The 17,103-nt window shown below is 43.0% G+C and overlaps 1 protein-coding gene across 4 annotated transcripts in view; it reads left to right on the forward strand.

Moving 5' to 3' along the window:
- Positions 1–17,103, forward strand: part of SUSD1 (sushi domain containing 1) — a 678,087-nt gene that overhangs the window by 164,241 nt on the left and 496,743 nt on the right. For all 4 annotated transcript variants that reach the window (XM_078676643.1, XM_078676646.1, XM_078676644.1 and 1 more), the window contains one exon: positions 7,924–8,079. In XM_078676643.1, the coding sequence (XP_078532769.1) occupies positions 7,924–8,079 (156 nt within the window). The remainder of the gene's footprint in view (positions 1–7,923; positions 8,080–17,103) is intronic.

Consider the following 17,103-nt stretch of genomic DNA (forward strand, 5'->3'; position numbering starts at 1 on the left):
CCTGACCTAAAATTCCTAAATTGGCTCCTGTTCGAAGCAAGAATTCAGCTAAAAATTGCTTGCATGACACATAAGGCCGTACACCACAAGGCACCCATTTATCTCGCACAGAAATTGCCAATCTCTGGTGGCTCAAGGTCCACCAGGAGTGCAGATAACCTGCTTCTGAAACCTCAAAGATTCAATAAAAAAAAATAAAACATATAAACAAACCTTCTCGGGGATGGCACCTAGGATTTGTAACACTGTTCCCCCAGAAACCCGATTGAATTCTTCTTTCGTATCTTTCAAAAAGGAAGTAAAAGCAATTCTCATGGCAAGATTTACTTTACCACGCTTCCCGGCCCTGAAACTTTTTCAGAGACTCGCTGTCTATGTTCTTGGAACAACTCTGATCCCATGCTTTGGTATTTTTACCGATCTTTCTGTGTGTTTTTATTTTATTGATCCTATGCTTGTTCTCTATACTGTGTCTTGCTATTCATTTGTTATAATCGTCTTTGTTCATTGTAAAGCGCTCTGATATCCGCAAGGATCTTGTTCACACTCTATAAAACCTTCTAAATAAATAAATAAATAAATAAATACATTCTTTGTCCTGTGCACACAGTGTCCAGTGCACGCTGTGTCAATATAACCAAGCTATAACTGGCTGATGAGCCCTAACTAGGACGAAACCGGTCCTTGGTTGCTGGCTTGAGCAAACTTAAATAAAATGCTTGGCTCGCATGTAATAAACAGTAACTAAATCACTGACATGCATTATATTAACGTTTTAAAGGTAAACCTTAAAGTTATCTTTAAAACGTTAATGTAATACATGTCAGCGATTTAGTTACTGTTTACATTGCTTAAATACGTTTAAACAAAAATGCAAAAGTGTACTTACCCACTGTCTGCCCGTCCTGGGTTTCTCCAGTTGTCCGAGGGGGCCCCAGAGTCAACTCCCCTAACAAATCCAGCTCTCATGCTGTTAAGCAGCAGGAGGGAAGCACCAGCATTGGTTGTAGTGGGCTAGCTCAGTGACTTTTCAGGCACTTAGGGCCTGTGTCTTCTTTCCACCTGGCTGTGTAAGACAGCTTGGGTTGAAGAGGTTTAAAGGGTGCATGTCAGGGTGGCCATCGCAAGACAGCTGGCTAAAGTGACATACGCACTTTAAGCTAGTGTAGTCAACTATAACTCCTCCCTGCTGCCAAAGGAAATAATAAAATGGTAATAAAGTCATTTTATTGCCATTTTATTTTCCACCTTTTGCTGCACCTGCAGCGGGGGCAATGCTCTTCTGCCCAAATGGAGAAGCCGCAGCCCCTTAATGATGGTCAAGATTTATTTGCGTTTGTTGGTGCTGGCATGAGGCAGTCAGCCAGAACAACACTTTTGGTGGCTTGATCATTTGTTGGTAGAGTCTCAGGGTGGATTTGAGGTGCTCCTGTCTGCATAATCCTGGCTTATTCTCAATTTTCGCTCTAGTTGTTTGGAATGGCATTTTATCAGTCTGAGTTCCTTCTTCTACCAAACGGCCTGGGGTCTAGATCTCGATACATTGCTGTTTTTGAAGGGGGTGCAGGGATTAGGTGCACATGGGATCCACTGTTTGACATTCTTGATGGTTCTGGTAGGGTTGTAGCTGTTTTTGGGGCGGTGAGTGTTTTGAGGCAGTGTTCTATTCCTTATCAGTGATGCTGTTCCAGTTTCGGTGGGCTGGTCTTGCAGTGGTGTGTGTGTTTGATGAACTGGGACAGGGATGCTGAATTTGACGAGGGCATCATCTGTCTAGGAGACTGGTGTGGATGCGTCAACTCTGATGTTGCCGAAGGTGGTGAAAATAGAGCCCGGGAGGTGTCTGGCTACTTGGGTGGGTCCCTTTCCTAGTTTGGTGAGATTCAGGCTTCCAAGATCTTCAATGAGTGCTTTGGAGTTGGAGTCAGCATGGTCTTTCAGGTGGAAGTTCAGGTGTCTGTGTAGGATGTAATTGCTAGTATTGAGTGCGTCAAAGGTGGTTGAGCGAAACAGTGGCTCAAAATTATTATGAATTTGGTTTAGGAATCAATGTATAGCTCATGGTGGGTGTTTTCATTTGGTAATGGGTGTGGTTTTGGTTGGCAATGGATTGAAAAGGATAGTAGTTAGTAAATGAATGATGGCAAAGTGAGTGGAAGAAGGGTGGATGGTAGGATGGGAGTTGACAGTGCTTTTTGACGTCAGTTAGGTCAAAGGCAACCCCTGTGTAAGTAGATTTTGTGTGTTTAGTAATGGTCTGTCAAAAAGGAACTGGGAGAAAATGGCTGAATATGATTTCTTGACCTTATACTCACATTGCTCTTTATCTTATACACATTTTATGGACCCTATTGGCGACACTAGCTCATCCTTATGGTCAACTTGTTCTATATTGTTACTAACCCATCTTTCTTGCAAATGCGTTATTTGCTGTGTTTTTGGTGTTCATCTCTCCTTTTATTTGGCCTTGCATTTCATATAAACACACATCAATATTATCTGACTTATGCATTATTTAGCAATAAGTATCCAGTGCCTTGTCTGGTATTATACCTTTTTTGCATTTTTTTTAAACACTTTTTGGTGTGATACTGTATAATTGGGTACAATTTTAACTTTACATAAATATCATCAAGTTTTCACAGCTTTGAAAATGTTTTTTGCGATCGAAATATATGTCAGCTGACTTGTTACTAATAGTGTACCTCAATTTTGAAACAAGAACGTTGTATAGTGTATTTGATGTTATACACAATTTTTTATGATTTATTTTGCTTTTCCACCACATTGCAGCTGGACAAGGCAGAGAAAATGTGGTGCATCTGTCACCATCTATAACTTTTTGATTTAACTGGCTAATACTTTAGTGAATTTTATTCTTCGTAATAAAACTACTTTTTTTACACAATCATATTATTGTAACTTGTTTGTACAACACTTGTCATTTTCTTCCACTAGGTGGTGAACTAACGCTCTTTTCGTGTCGCGCATTTCACCCATGGAACTATTTTGTTGCATGGCAGGGATTTTCCTCGGGTTTATAACCCCACATTTAATTGGTTATTTCTTGCCTGCACAACTTTTGTAAACAGGCTTGGGATTATTTGCCAGCACCGTATAATATGCCACTATCCCCGTTTTTTATTGGCTAGTGGCTGAATGCGTGTTAATGCTTACGTCCGGATTGAAATCTCCAAAAGAATGAATGTAAGCATATATAGGTCTAAAAAGAAGAAACCTGGAAACCAAAAGTAGCTGGGTCGGTAGATGTTGACAATATGAGCAATGAATGAAGCAATATCGATTGTGATGGAAAAAGTGGCGGGCCGGGTGTTATGTGGGCGAAAGGGTATAGTACTCTGTATGGAATACACCTGGGAGATTGTGGGGCATATTTACAAGGGAATGGCGAAGTGTGGCATTAAGCATACAATGCTAATGTCACACTTTGCCATTCCGAAAACGCAGTGATGTACCGCTTTTACAAAGATACAGTGCACCCCTGTGTTTTCCTTAGTGCTGGCGCTAAATTAAGTTCCCTAGCGCTAACGCAGGCACCCTTGCATCATAGTGCAAAGGTGTCTGCGTTGAGAGAATGATTGTTTATATGCAGGAAGGTGTCCCTTCCTGCAAATAAACAATCACAAATGGTGATTTGTAACTTCTATGTGTGCTGCATTGTGCAGAACACTTTGGGCCCGATTATGAGTTTGACAGTGTGCGGGTGGGATCGCCCCGCCAACGCACTGCCAAAACCGGGTAGAGACCCCCGCTCTATTATGACTTTTTAAGTCATTTGCGGGTATTTTCTTTGGCGGTCCGATGGCGGTGCATATAAAATAGGCACCGCAATGGGAATGTCAAAGGAAGTTCCAGCACGACATGGACTGAAATATCAATGCCGTGCTGGAACTTCTGTGCATGCACACAGGTGGGCACATGTTGTGTCCCCCTGTGTGTCTTCACAAGGCTTGAGGCACAAGGGGCTGCAGGCTCTCCTTTCTTTCCTGACCACCACTGTTTTCATGGCGGAAAAACCTACATGAAAACAGTGGCGGTGATGAAAGTCATAATATGCTTGGCGGGACAGCAGTGGTCCTAGCAAGCTTATAGGTGTCCGCCGCACCACCGCCAGGGAACAGCAGTTCCTTGGCAGAGTCGGCGGTCTCAAGGCGGCATGACCACTAGGGTCGTAATGGGGTGGTAGCCAGACTCGGAGTGCACATGCATTCTAGAAGTGAAAATGTGAGCATAGAATGTGGGTGGTGGAATTCGGAATTTGACAGTTGTAACCTGGATAGTGAAGGGAGGACTACTCCTGACGGTTGGTTTTGTCTGTACTTAATGAAGTACTAAATCTTATCTCTTGTGAAGAATTTATTGGTAAATGAAGACTTAAAAAGTGGCGACGATTTGCCTAGGAGGAGACAGGCATGCTGAACGCCAATCTCTCCTGAGCCCAGGTGATCGGCACACTAGCCTTCTGTGGTACTCGGTTGTACAAAGGCAGGCCTTGGCATGTGCATGGGCAATAAAACATTTCAAATTCTATTTGGTACAGTTGTTTGATGCGAGAAAAGAAAAGATGATGAAAGCACTCCAAGAATCAAAAGGGTGGAAGGAGTAAGTGATTTTAATTTCCACATCGAGCACATTTCTGACAACAACATCTGTGTGGCAGATTGCTTATCTAGGCTTTCCATAGGGATGTCAGGATGTATATCACATTAATTGGGTCTGTGAAAGTGCCATTCAGAGGGAAGAGTGGATTGAAGCAAGAGAAGGAGACACAGAGGCACAAAGTCTTAGAGAGTTCATTGAGAAAGGGTGGGTGAAATCCAAATCCCTTCCAGAACACTTCTTGTGGGTTCTTGAATGTCAGGGATGAGTTAAATTGGACAGGTGATGAATTGTTTAGGGGTAAGGGAGTAATTCTCCCCAAAGCACTGAGAGAGAAAGTGGTGAATTTGGTGCATGAAGGACACCTTGGGAGAGATCTCAATAAGGCCAGGGTAAGTTAATTATACAGGAGGCCAGGAATACACCAACAGGTTGAGGATATTATTAAAGATTGTGGTTCATGTGCTATAAATGATAAAAACAAAACAGTGGCTAATACACCATTATCACTAGTCTTTGTTCCTAGTGAACCTTGGCAAAATTTAGGATTAGATTTTGCTGGTCCTTTCTATATTTTGCCAGAGAATGAGAGATAGGTCATATTATTGGTGGACTATATTTCCAAGTGGGTAGTTACTAAGTGTGTGAAATCTTTAGATACCAATGTTGTAATCACATTTTAAAAAGGAGAGTTCATTAAAGAAGGTATACCTAACTGTATATTGACTGATACTAAAGTCCAACTTACATCCTAGGAGATGCTGGAGTTTCTTAACAAACTGTCCATTGAACATCTCAGAACAGCACTATATTGCCCACAAGCCAAGCCAGTCGCTTAGCAGAACGGATGAAGAGATTGGTAAAGTCAAGTGTGCAGACAGCAATGAATTTCAAAATGCCTTTAAGTAAAGTTTTGGATGGGTTATGGTGGGCGCACTGCAATGCCCCGAATTTCATAACTCTCGAATCTCCTTTCTTTTTGATGAAGCGAAGAGTAAGAAATACAAAATTGAATCTTGCTTGTATGAATGATGGAATTCATGATTCGAGGCAAATATATGATGAAGCCTGTTAAAAAAGTTGTAAAGCTCAAGATAAGGTCCTGAGGAAGAGTTATCAAAACAAATATATGGAAAGATTTGATCAAAAGAAACGTGTGAAAATAGTACCTTGGAATGTTGGGGAACTATCGCTGGTAAAGAAGCTAGGACTTGTGAGAAAAGCATTGTCGGAATTCATAACACCTTTTGTTATTAAGAAAGAAATGAAATATGAAGTAGAATTTGAGACTGGGAATGTATGGAGTATGCCCAGATTGGCAAAGTTGAGAAAGAATTCCCAGAGCAATTCTTTACTAACTCAGGGCAATTCTAATTTGATTCCTTTGAAAACTGATGTTGGTAGAATTTCTGTTGAGAGCTGAAGTTAAGTTAGAAATACACATAGACCTTAGTGGTGGAATGATTAAGTAAGTGGTAAACATTAAGTGGAAGTGTTAGCAATTTCTTTTATATTAGAACTCTTGTTTTGTATTATATCTGCAGTGTTAAAGGTGATACATGTTAACTCTTCTTTTTCTTTTGTATATAGCATTTACAGATGTATCTAAGTGTATTTGTTAGTATATTGATTAGCTAGCATGTTATGCAAGTTTCCATTCTGATATATGTTAAATATATGGGTTCTTTATCCTAGTACATTATATTGTTTGGTTGTCAGTGTAAGGGAAATGTGTTATGATCTTCCATGTTTATCCTATGGAATGCACAATCATTCTAGCAGTGATAATGTGTGCATAGAAGGTGGTAGATGGTGGAACTCGGGGATTTAACAATTGTAACCTGGTGAGTGAAGGAAGGACTGCTCCTGGCGTTTGGTGTCATCCGTACTTGATAAAGTACCCAGGGGCATATTACCAACGATTAGCGATATTTATCGCTAACTAAGCTTAGCAACACATTTTTTATAGCTAAGCATCGCCGGAAATGATCGCTGAGATAACGTGCTATTAGCAACGTTTATCTCCAAAGCGATACATTTTCCGGCGATAGCGTGAATATCGCTGAGAATACATCGATATTCACGCATTAGCGACAAAATGCTCTTAGCCATGTTATCCACCTCCCATTGGATAACATGGCTAAGAACTGGTCAGAGCAGGCATTAGTTTTTGGCGATAGTGGGAATATTTCCATCCCTACTCCTGCCTTGCTAATAGGCGATAGCAACGTTAGCGACTGCTTTCAGTCGCTAACAGGTTGGGTACGCCCACTTTGCATGTCATTAGCGATAAATATCGCTGACATGCAAAGCGGGACCCAAACCGCTCGCTATCGCCTAAAGCTGTCACTAACTGCTGTTAGCGACAGCTTGCTAATAGAGCGATAGAATTATCGCCGCTTAGCGGCCGAAAACGGCCGCTAATGCGGCGATAATTGCCTATCGCCCTGCTTGGTAATATGCCCCTAAATCTTATCTCTTGTGGAGAAGTTATTCTTAAATGAAGACTTTTTTAAAAGGCATGTGGTCAGTTTGAAGCGCATTCTCGCCCTTTGCTATTTATTAAAGTTGTATGTATTTCAGTGCTTCACGTGCCCTGTGAGCGGTGAGCATGGAGTCCACATACAGTTGCAACATTCACTTTTGGGTTCCAGGTGGCCGGTCGCAGTGCGCATGGGCTTAGGAACAAGGAATACATTACTCCGTTTACTCATTCTGGAGTCCACCACTTATTACACCCAAGCATACATTAGGAAGAATACCACATTCACATATTATGGCAGCTCATCAAGAAACAGCATCGCACACGTCAGAACATAGGTAGCAGAAAAATGGCCAGTGAAGGAGCAGTATCGCATAGATTCTAAGTCATTGAAGGCAAATTAAGCCCTAACAGGTATATGTGAGCTCTGAACAGTGTACAGAGGTAGAATAGGAGTGAAGCAGATTCATAAATGGGCAGAAAATCCTCGGTTGCAGGACAGTCACGACTGAGAGCAAATTCATAGGTTAGAGCAAATTCACAAACAGGATCAAAATCACAAGTGGGAGGAAATTTGCAGGGGCTGTAAAACTCATAGGAGAAAGCAAATGAGTGAGTGGAAACAAATTTACAGGTTTGAGCAAATTTGCAGGTGGGAGTTAAGTCACGCACAGCAAGAAAGTCACAGGAGAGAGCAAATTCACATGTGGGGAAAATTCAAAATGACAGCTGGGAGCAAATTTACTGGTATCCATTTAACTTTTTAATACCCAACTTCACTGTATGCAAAGCCGGGGAATAACATACATTTTCCATTTCAGATATAGACGAATGCACCATTTCTGGACTGTGCAGATATGGGGCAACGTGTAAGAACACCCACGGGAGTTATGAATGCTACTGCATGGAGGGGTACACCACCCAAAATGGCACCCAGCCTTTTCGCTCAGACTGGAATGCAACAGGATCATGCACAGGTACAGCACAATGAAACGTGTCATATCGAAAGAATAATTCTGAACATGACCATTGTTATGATCTAATTTACGTTCTGTCTCCCACCTTTGATCATTTCAGAGCACTCCCCACACAAATGGAGCTCACGGCTTGCTAGGTAGGCATTGTTTGTGCATTCTAGAGGGGCGGGGAGGGTGAGGGTTCAGCGGGTAAAATTAGTTTTCACATTCATTCTATGGGCAGATATACAAGGCCCTTGCGCCACTTTTGCGTCAATTTTCCCATGTTAAAAGTGACGCAAAAGTTGGCGCAAGGGGCTTGTAAATCTGCCCCAACGAGGGCAAATGAGCCGTAGAAAATAAAATGATCATGACTCATGAGTGCTGGGACATATGCCAAAAGTATGAAAAAGGGGACCCCCTCTCAAATTACTTTTAGCCAGGGAAAAGAGGGGAAAATATCAAATACAATAAATAAAGATTTCCCTTGTGGCTATCCTAATTTGACCATTGACCTCAGTTCATAGTAAGAATGACATGTCCTGCAACATATGTTGACAACAAGTGTTCTTTATATTTATTAGGTTTTATTTACTTTTTCATAGAAATATCACAAAAACATTTTTTATATACTTTTTTCTTCTTTTTTATCTATCATCATTTCTTATTTCTTTAAGTCATTATATTTTTTTCTTTTAAACAATTTGAATACATATAAAAACAGTTATTTCATCATCATAATACATTTGTGTTGTTTTATCCAATACCAAAGTTTTTTCAGAAAAAGCGTACGTATGATTTGAATCGACGATAAAGCTGATGAGGCAAATCCTAAATAAGGGGAAATCTTCCTTTTATCTCGCTATGATACCTTTATGAAGAGAGACAGAAAAACAGAGTTATAGCGATTTGAAAGTAAAAAGAAACAGAAGTGGTTGAAGATATATGCCCAGAAACCGGAACACTTAAAGTCATCTTGAGAATAGCCCTGATTACATGATTACATGTACGATATTTTGGAGCGTAGTGCAAAATTAAGTACTCCGTGACAAATACCGTGACTCCCCGTTACATTAACTATGGAATATCCTGTTCTCACCTAAAAAACAGAAAGGGATTCTGTGAAGGTCCTGAGGAAGGTGGTACAAGCCCACCGAAACGCGCGTCGACCTGGCATGTGATCCCATATAATATTCTGTGGTTACTCAGTCAGAGTTTGTTCTCTCTGTTAGCCTTCCAGTACAGTAGGAATAGCTGGTTGTCTAAATGTTTGTATGTAAGGGTATGAATGTGTGAGTGGTGGATGTGATTTAGGTGTGGATATCTAAGGTTTTTTATTATTTTCTGAAAAAACTTTGGTATTGGATAAAACAACACAAATGTATTATGATGATGAAATAACTGTTTTTATATGTATTCAAATTGTTTAAAAGAAAAAAATATAATGACTTAAAGAAATAAGAAATGATGATAGATAAAAAAGAAGAAAAAAGTATATAAAAAAAGTTTTTGTGATATTTCTATGAAAAAAGTAAATAAAACCTAATAAATATAAAGAACACTTGTTGTCAACATATGTTGCAGGACATGTCATTCTTACTATGAACTGAGGTCAATGGTCAAATTAGGATAGCCACAAGGGAAATCTTTATTTATTGCTGGGACATATGCCTCCAACATTTCATCACTGGCAGTGGTGAGATATCAATGAGTTTGAGAATAACGATAACCATGAATATAATAAATTAGTTCCACTTAGCTGTGGTGCATCTCTTGTGCCATATTTTTCAGAAGACCTCGGGTTTAGAATACAGGTAGCAGCACATAAATAACTTTGAGAAAAATATTTTGTACAGGTATCTGGCTATAAACTTGTCTTGGTCATATGGAGGTGTGCTGTATCTTTCACTGCTTCACCTGCCCGCTCTTTACCTATTGAAGGAAGTAGAAACACTGTCTCACAACCAAAAAACATACCTTAGTGAAATTAGCAACTGCAAGGACAACGTCTCTCAATCTGTCATGCTAAACCTTGTGATAAACAAAGAAGCTTTATTGAGCATTGGTTAGCATAAAGACAAGCTAACTTTCACACTCTTGGACGCCAGGGCCGTATTACACATTGTCATTGTCTGCGCCGGGCGCACCTTTTAAAACAATGCGCCCTATTACGATGTAAGTGCTGCCCCCATGGCAGCAGCGAACTCACACCGCCCTCATGTGAAAATACACAGCGGCTGCTGCTCTGTGTTTTCACAGTAGGTGGCAACCTACCTGCACTTTTAAAGGGGATTAAAGATCCCCTTGCAAGCGGGCGCAGTCAGTGGCCACCTTTCTCCCCTCCAGAGGGCTGCGCTCACAGTGCGCCACCTAGAAGCTGAACGATATGGTCGGTTGATGAAAAAAGGCAGTAAATGGGTCCTTGTTCTAATCATCAAAGAACCAACCAATGGATATTACTGCAGCACTGATGATTCAGCCTGGCTTAATGAGCAACATGGAGTCCATCGCCTGCATATTTATGTTCTTTATAGGAGATGCTAATGATTGAGCAGTTTGCATTCTGCCTTGACCTGCTCTTTTAGTCCATCTTGCAAGATTTCGTTTGCAAATCGCAGAGCATTAGGTAAAGCACGTACAATTCATGATAAACACTTTACGGTACTTACCTCCGGTTCCTTCCAGTAACACCGGACATACTAAAAGGATCTTTGGGGATGATGGGCTGCATTCTCTTTAGTGTCAAGCCATGGCAGGTTTGTACGTCCCCAGTAACACCACCCAACTCATGCAATATAATGTGCTTTTTTTTTTTTTTTTTTAATACAGATCTTTATATGACCCATTGGCAATGTATTATTTGTTGGCATATGATAGGGTTTCACCATATTCAGTGGTGGAGCAATATTCTCTTTAATCTTGAATTTTGACCATTGTCGAGATTATCTCAGAAAGATACAGAGTCAGAGCTGTGGCATTGTAATAAGTCTGCCTTCTCAGTTGATTTCCTGTTCTCACTGGGCACGAGTCACAACAAATTTGCTTTAAGTTACTCCTGTAGTACCCCTGACTTTATTCTGTGTTCCAGGAGGAAGCTGAGAGTTTATCTGGAGCACTTCTGGCTTATTCCTGGAATTAAGAAGTGAACCAGGGGTACTACAGACAGTTACAACTACTCATAGCAAAATATTTGTGCATCGGACTTAATGGCTTTAAAATCTCTTACTCCTGATGACTTTAATAAATAGAGAATATTCCATTCTATTCTACTGAATATTTAGTAAATATATATAGTGTGTATGACAAAGCAATACTTTCCTTTCTGAAGAATTGATTGTTTATACTTTTATGATATCTATATATCGAATAAAGTCATACAACAGCAACAACAACAATATAGTTAGTATACTCATTTGTAAAATATAGATTCTCATTTTTTAAATGGTTATGTAAATTATACTACAAAATCCATAACAAAGTCAACGCACAAAAAACCCTCAATACAGCTGTTCCATTTTACTGTTCTAAAATGATACATTTGCATATTTGTACGTGCATTTGATCAAGCTTTTGAAATGTTGAAACCAGCTGCCCTGGATATGAATGAGGGCCCCATTGTTGTGTCTTTATTTTGTCAAATTAACTAATTCCTTAGCAAATACATATCTTTTCCGAGTTATTTCCTCGTAACTGTGGAAAAATTCAGTAAAGAAAGACACATTTTGTTGGGGGAGCGTGGCCGAGTGTCAATGGAGTAGGACGCTTCCCAACAGAGCTCCCGGCAAAGAACCCCTATCCAAAGACTTCCTGTTAATATTAAGGCTCGGGGGCATCTACGTACATCTGCGATCTCCGCTACCAATCACTGTGTTAGGGGAACTGGCTGGTGTTCAGATGGGGCGCTGAGTAGCAGAGCGTCCTAGAAACGTGCATGACCCTCAACATGGCGGACGAAGGTCTCGCTTCATAGCGATGCGAGAGTGTAGAGCAGACCCTGCAAGCCCTGATTCTCCTGTTGAGTGAGGTGCCTGCCAGCTGCGAGTCCTGTGGGCCTGGCAATGAAGCTCGTGGAGCCCTAGTTTGGTGGGGCCGAGTGTCCCGTCCGAGTTACGGGGTGCCGCAATGGTTGGATCTTGGACCTAGGGGGGAGTGAGACTCTGAGGGCAACTGTTGAGCTGTTTCTCTCTGGTGCAACCTGAGCCCCGCTGCCTGCCAGCGAACTGAGTTACAGCAAACAAAAGATGGACGGAATGCTGACAATGTAAACATTCTCCCCCAGTCAAAAGATCTGGGTTAAATCCATAATTTTTTTGCCCACTACGCCACCCCAGTTTGGACCCAGCCATATGCACATCAGTCTTGACCCTGTGCTCCATGGGAACAGTCCAGACCGAACTGCCGGGACAGGTTCTCCCTGGACCGGAAACAAGCATCCTGGGACCGGTTTTAGGGTATGCAAACCGGTCCTAGGATGCTTGAGAAGTGTGGCTCAATGGTTAGAGCGGCAGACCCTGATGCAGAGGTTTGGCCCGGACCAGGGTTCAATTCCTGCCTCGGCGGGTCTTGGGCTCAATTTCCCTGGACCTGATAATTCTCGCCTCGGTGCCTATTCTAAGCATGGGTCCCACTCTGCAACTCTGGGCAATAGCTTGCTTAATCTCCACAATGGCCCCAACAGCGCTAGGATGCCTGGCTTCACCTTGGGGGTGCCCAGGAGTGGGCACTTCACAGGGAAAGGCCTGGAAGGGTTCCACAGCGGTATGTGTACAGCGCCTTGAGACCCCTTCGGGGGTGATACGTGCGCTATATAAGCACTACATTTACATTTACATTTGTTTCCAGTCCAGGGATGACCTGACCCGGCAGTTCGGGCTGGACTGCTCCCATTGGGTGCAGGGTCAAGACTGATTTGCATATGGCTGGGTCCAAACTGGAATGGCATTGTGAGCAAAATAATGAGGGATTTAGGCCCAGATCTCTGTACTGGGGTGAATGTATGAAATTGTTCTGAATTCGGTCCATCAATTGTTCTTTTTGCATTTGTCACCGAGAGTGGGACGGGTATGCCCAGACACGGGTCACGTGCTCTCCATGCCACTGGAGTCAAGCTAACCTGGCTAAAAGCCCGAAACCTTTCCTAGGATGCATGTTTCCAGTCCAGAGATGATCTGGCCTGGCAGTTCGGGCTAGACTGCTCCCATTGGGCGCAGGGTCAAGACTGATTTGCATATGGCTGGGTCCTAACTGGAATGGCATGGTGAGCAAAAAAACGATGGATTTAGGCCCGGATCTCTGTACTGGTGTGAATGTATGACATTGTTCTGCATTCTGTCCATCAATTGTTCTTTTTGCATTTGCCAGCGAACTGAGGCTGCGGTGACCCTGAAAGCCAGTTAGTGGAAGCGCTGCTGAGTCCAGGGCTGTTGCCTTCCAGAGAACCGAGCTCCTAGGGGCAGTTACAACCCTTGTACTGAGTGCGGAGAATGAAGCAGTGGCGGGCAGGGGAGGTGCCTCTCCATGTGCGTAGGAGCATTGCCCCTCTACCTGCCAGTTACCGTAATTTAAATAGTCCTTGAGGCCTACTCCCGACTCTCTTAAAGACTGTGGTTGACCTTGCTGATAAGTTTGTATGCCTTGGGGGCAGGGTGTGGCCTATATTGTTGCTTCATTATGGTGGCAGATGGCTAAACTTTATTGCGCATGTTTGGTTGGGCAGGTTACTGGCTATGTTCAACCGGACATTCGCACTTTGGGCCTGTCAAACCCATGGTCTATTCGGAAACTGCGGGAAACACATAACGCAATTCATTAGACAGTGCTGGGGCATGATGATTAAAGAACATGACCTATCACTGTGGGCCCTATTTTGAAGCCACACAGGGATTGGTCAAGTTTCTTTAAAGGTAACGCAATGACGATCCTTTTCGCCTCATGAACAGCAAAAGTGATGGTGTTGTGCACGTGGGAAGCGATGATGGTAGTGGCGTCCCCACAAGGCTAAACGGAGCAGGAGACCAGCACACCGAATTTCGGAATGCCCAGATACGGCATATGCATAACATAAAGAAACATTGTCCTTTAATTAGTATTGCTCGCAATTCAGCTTTCCTAGAAGACGGACAAGGCACGAAATGCAATTCATCAAACATTAAAAAAGTGCACAGTAATCCTATCCAACGCTTTAAGTGAGCTGGGGCACTGCAGTAACTAATAATTGAAAAGCAGCGGTGGCTGGCATGGGAGTGGGGGGCTGGTGGGGCAGTGGGTTGGTGCGGCGTGAGGGGCGAGTTGGGGGAAGATAAAATAAATACCACATACCTCTTCACCGCGTCTCTCCTTCCCATTCCTTCCTCTGCCAGAACAGGAAGCACCCAGGCTTACAGACTCCCTTGAGCCAATCACAACGCTGCAACAAAGCTCTGTTATTGGTCTGAGCACTGTGTTTCAGTGCTCAGATGGGGACTGGAGGCCTGGGCATGTTGTCCACCCAGGCTGTTATGCAGAGCTGGCCGGCTAGAGATCCATGTGCACTTTACAGAGTGCCCACTACTCTTCCCCTGCTCTGGGAATAGAGCAGCCCCGCCTGGCAAGCTACCACAAAATGATAATATAATTGAGTTATTATCATTACATTTTTTCTTTCTTTACATTGCTTAAAAGCAGTGGGGCGACGCTCCTCGGCCTTAGCGGAGGAGGCGCCACTGTTGAAAAGGGTCCCTTTTGGCCCCTATATTCACTCCTTTAATCATCTGAGCTAAAAAACGCAGAGGACAGCAGGTTGAACAACCAAAATCTTTCCCTGAGTAATTATTTGACACACTGGGAGGCTGTTACCTTTCTAGGCTGCATTGGAAGAAGAACAACGAAAAGAAAGCAAAGTCCTGGTGGGACTGTCAGCAACTGGTTTGTTTTATTTGTTCCTTTATTTGTAGCTCGAGGAGGCAGGCGGGCAGGAGGCACAGCCCTGTCCCCTCCCCCTCAAACAACGTGTTGGTGTGCAGTAAATCACAGATGATGGAAGGTTTAGGTAATAGTGCTTTGGTTTTGATGAAAGATAGAACACAGAACAAAGGATTTGTATTGTGGGGTGATCAGATGTGGCAGGGAGCCTGGGGGGAACGATTTAATAATGCTGATTACAATGCCTGAAGTCAAGATTTGATAGAGGTTATTAGCAGCAGCGTATAGGTGCAGTTATGGATGAAACTCGTAGGGCCTAGTGGTCCTGCACTTAAAACTACTGAAGCAACGCCATAGGCAAATAGTTACCTAGCAAAGGGAGACAGACAGTCAGGTGCAGATGATGTTGTGGGAAGCCCCAGCAACAAAAAAAACATAATTAATATCTTGTTGGATTTTGAGAAGTTCCAACATAGATTTAAAAAAAAAATTGTGGCTTACAATAAATAAATCATTTCAGTTATTTGTGGAGTAAAGCTTTCTGATTTTGTGAGACACAGGATTTGTGATTTAAACCATTTCTTTTAGTACATAAACCATGCCCCTTATAAAAGATTCCTGCTCACTCCCCTTTTAGAGATCACCCCCACTTTTATGTGCCACGTAAATCCCTGATCATATCTAATTAGTGTGAAAATAATGTTTGCCTTTGAAATGCTTAATTAGCTCTGTTTTATTACACAAACATTCTTGATGTTGAGCATACTGCGCCGGAGAATCTGATGAGTTAAATAGTGCAAAGTGCTCTGCTGCCCAGTGTGGGGCAAAACCTGACAAGGAATGGTGGTTGTTACCAAACAGCAGCAGGCCACAGAGAGCATGAGCACAGCACACCAAATCTTGGAATGCCGAGGTACTGCAGAGCAATTAAACTGCTCTTTAATATTGTGATCCAGACTGTGAAAACCCAATCGAGAAGATAATATAATAGCTATGTGTGAGTGCTGGGATAGTGGTCCCGTGTAGACCAGTGTGAAGACGCAAAGGTGGCAATTCAGGTTTTGAAGTGTGTTATTTCCTGTTATTTGTTTCAGAGGTTTTGTTGGGGAGAACCTCCTCAAATCTCCCTAATGTCCATCAGCCTTACTCACTATGCTTGCTCACTAAGTCAAACTTGCCTCTAATATCTACACCCTACCACTTTGAAAAGTCACCAGCCACCACTGGTGGCGGGCGGCTCCCCTCACTACTGGCATGAGAAGGGGGCATCCAAGACGGACAGATCTACCCTCCCAATGACACTGGAGGCAGCACTGCTGTCTAGGCAGAACTCAAGGCAGCTCCGGATTGTTCCCTCGCTGGGAGAACACCCGATCTGGGGTGGCTATGGATTGTGAGCTACAGTACCACCCCGCCCATTGCCCTAAACCTGGAGACTGATTGCCATGCAAATGGAAGATCTCACTGATGTGCTGTGCTCCTTAGTTGTCTCTCCATGCTCTGTGGCACTGGCTGTGAGGCCTGAGAAACCCCTGTTATGATAGATGGCCAAAAAAGACCCACGCTGCCTACAGAAGGTGAAACTGATTCAGGGCACGCACAAGCCCTGATTCTCCTATTGAGTGAGGTGCCTGCCAGCTGCGAGTCCTGTGGGACCGGCTGAATTCCTTCCTGCTTTGCTATATTATCCCACCGCAGACTATTCTACGGGCGACCTGGTTGGTGGAGGGTTACAGGCCATCAGTTCCCTCCCCTGCTGCTGCTCCATGATCACCGGGGGGAGGGGTCTAAAGATCTACTCCTATTGAGGGCCCTGCAGTAACTATGCGACTCCTGGACACATTTGCACCTGAAAGACAGGGACCACTCTTTTTTCTCAACACTACACGACCTCCATATGCACTTAGATGCATTCCTTTGCTCCCCTAATGTTCATGGCTCCATGCGATCCATTGAATATTTATCCCGAACAGTGTCTGACCATAACCCAGTCTTACTGACTTTAGCGTGGAAGAGGACATGGGCGTGTGTCCCAGATTGGAAACTGAAACCAGAGTCACTAGAGGATCCATTTTTCAGGTAGACTGTAGGGAACTACATACAACAGTATTTCGTTCCTCCTCCATACAAATGGGATGGGATGCT

The sequence above is a fragment of the Lissotriton helveticus genome, chromosome 2_1 (assembly GCF_964261635.1).
Source record: "Lissotriton helveticus chromosome 2_1, aLisHel1.1, whole genome shotgun sequence".
Taxonomy (NCBI): Eukaryota; Metazoa; Chordata; class Amphibia; order Caudata; family Salamandridae; genus Lissotriton; species Lissotriton helveticus.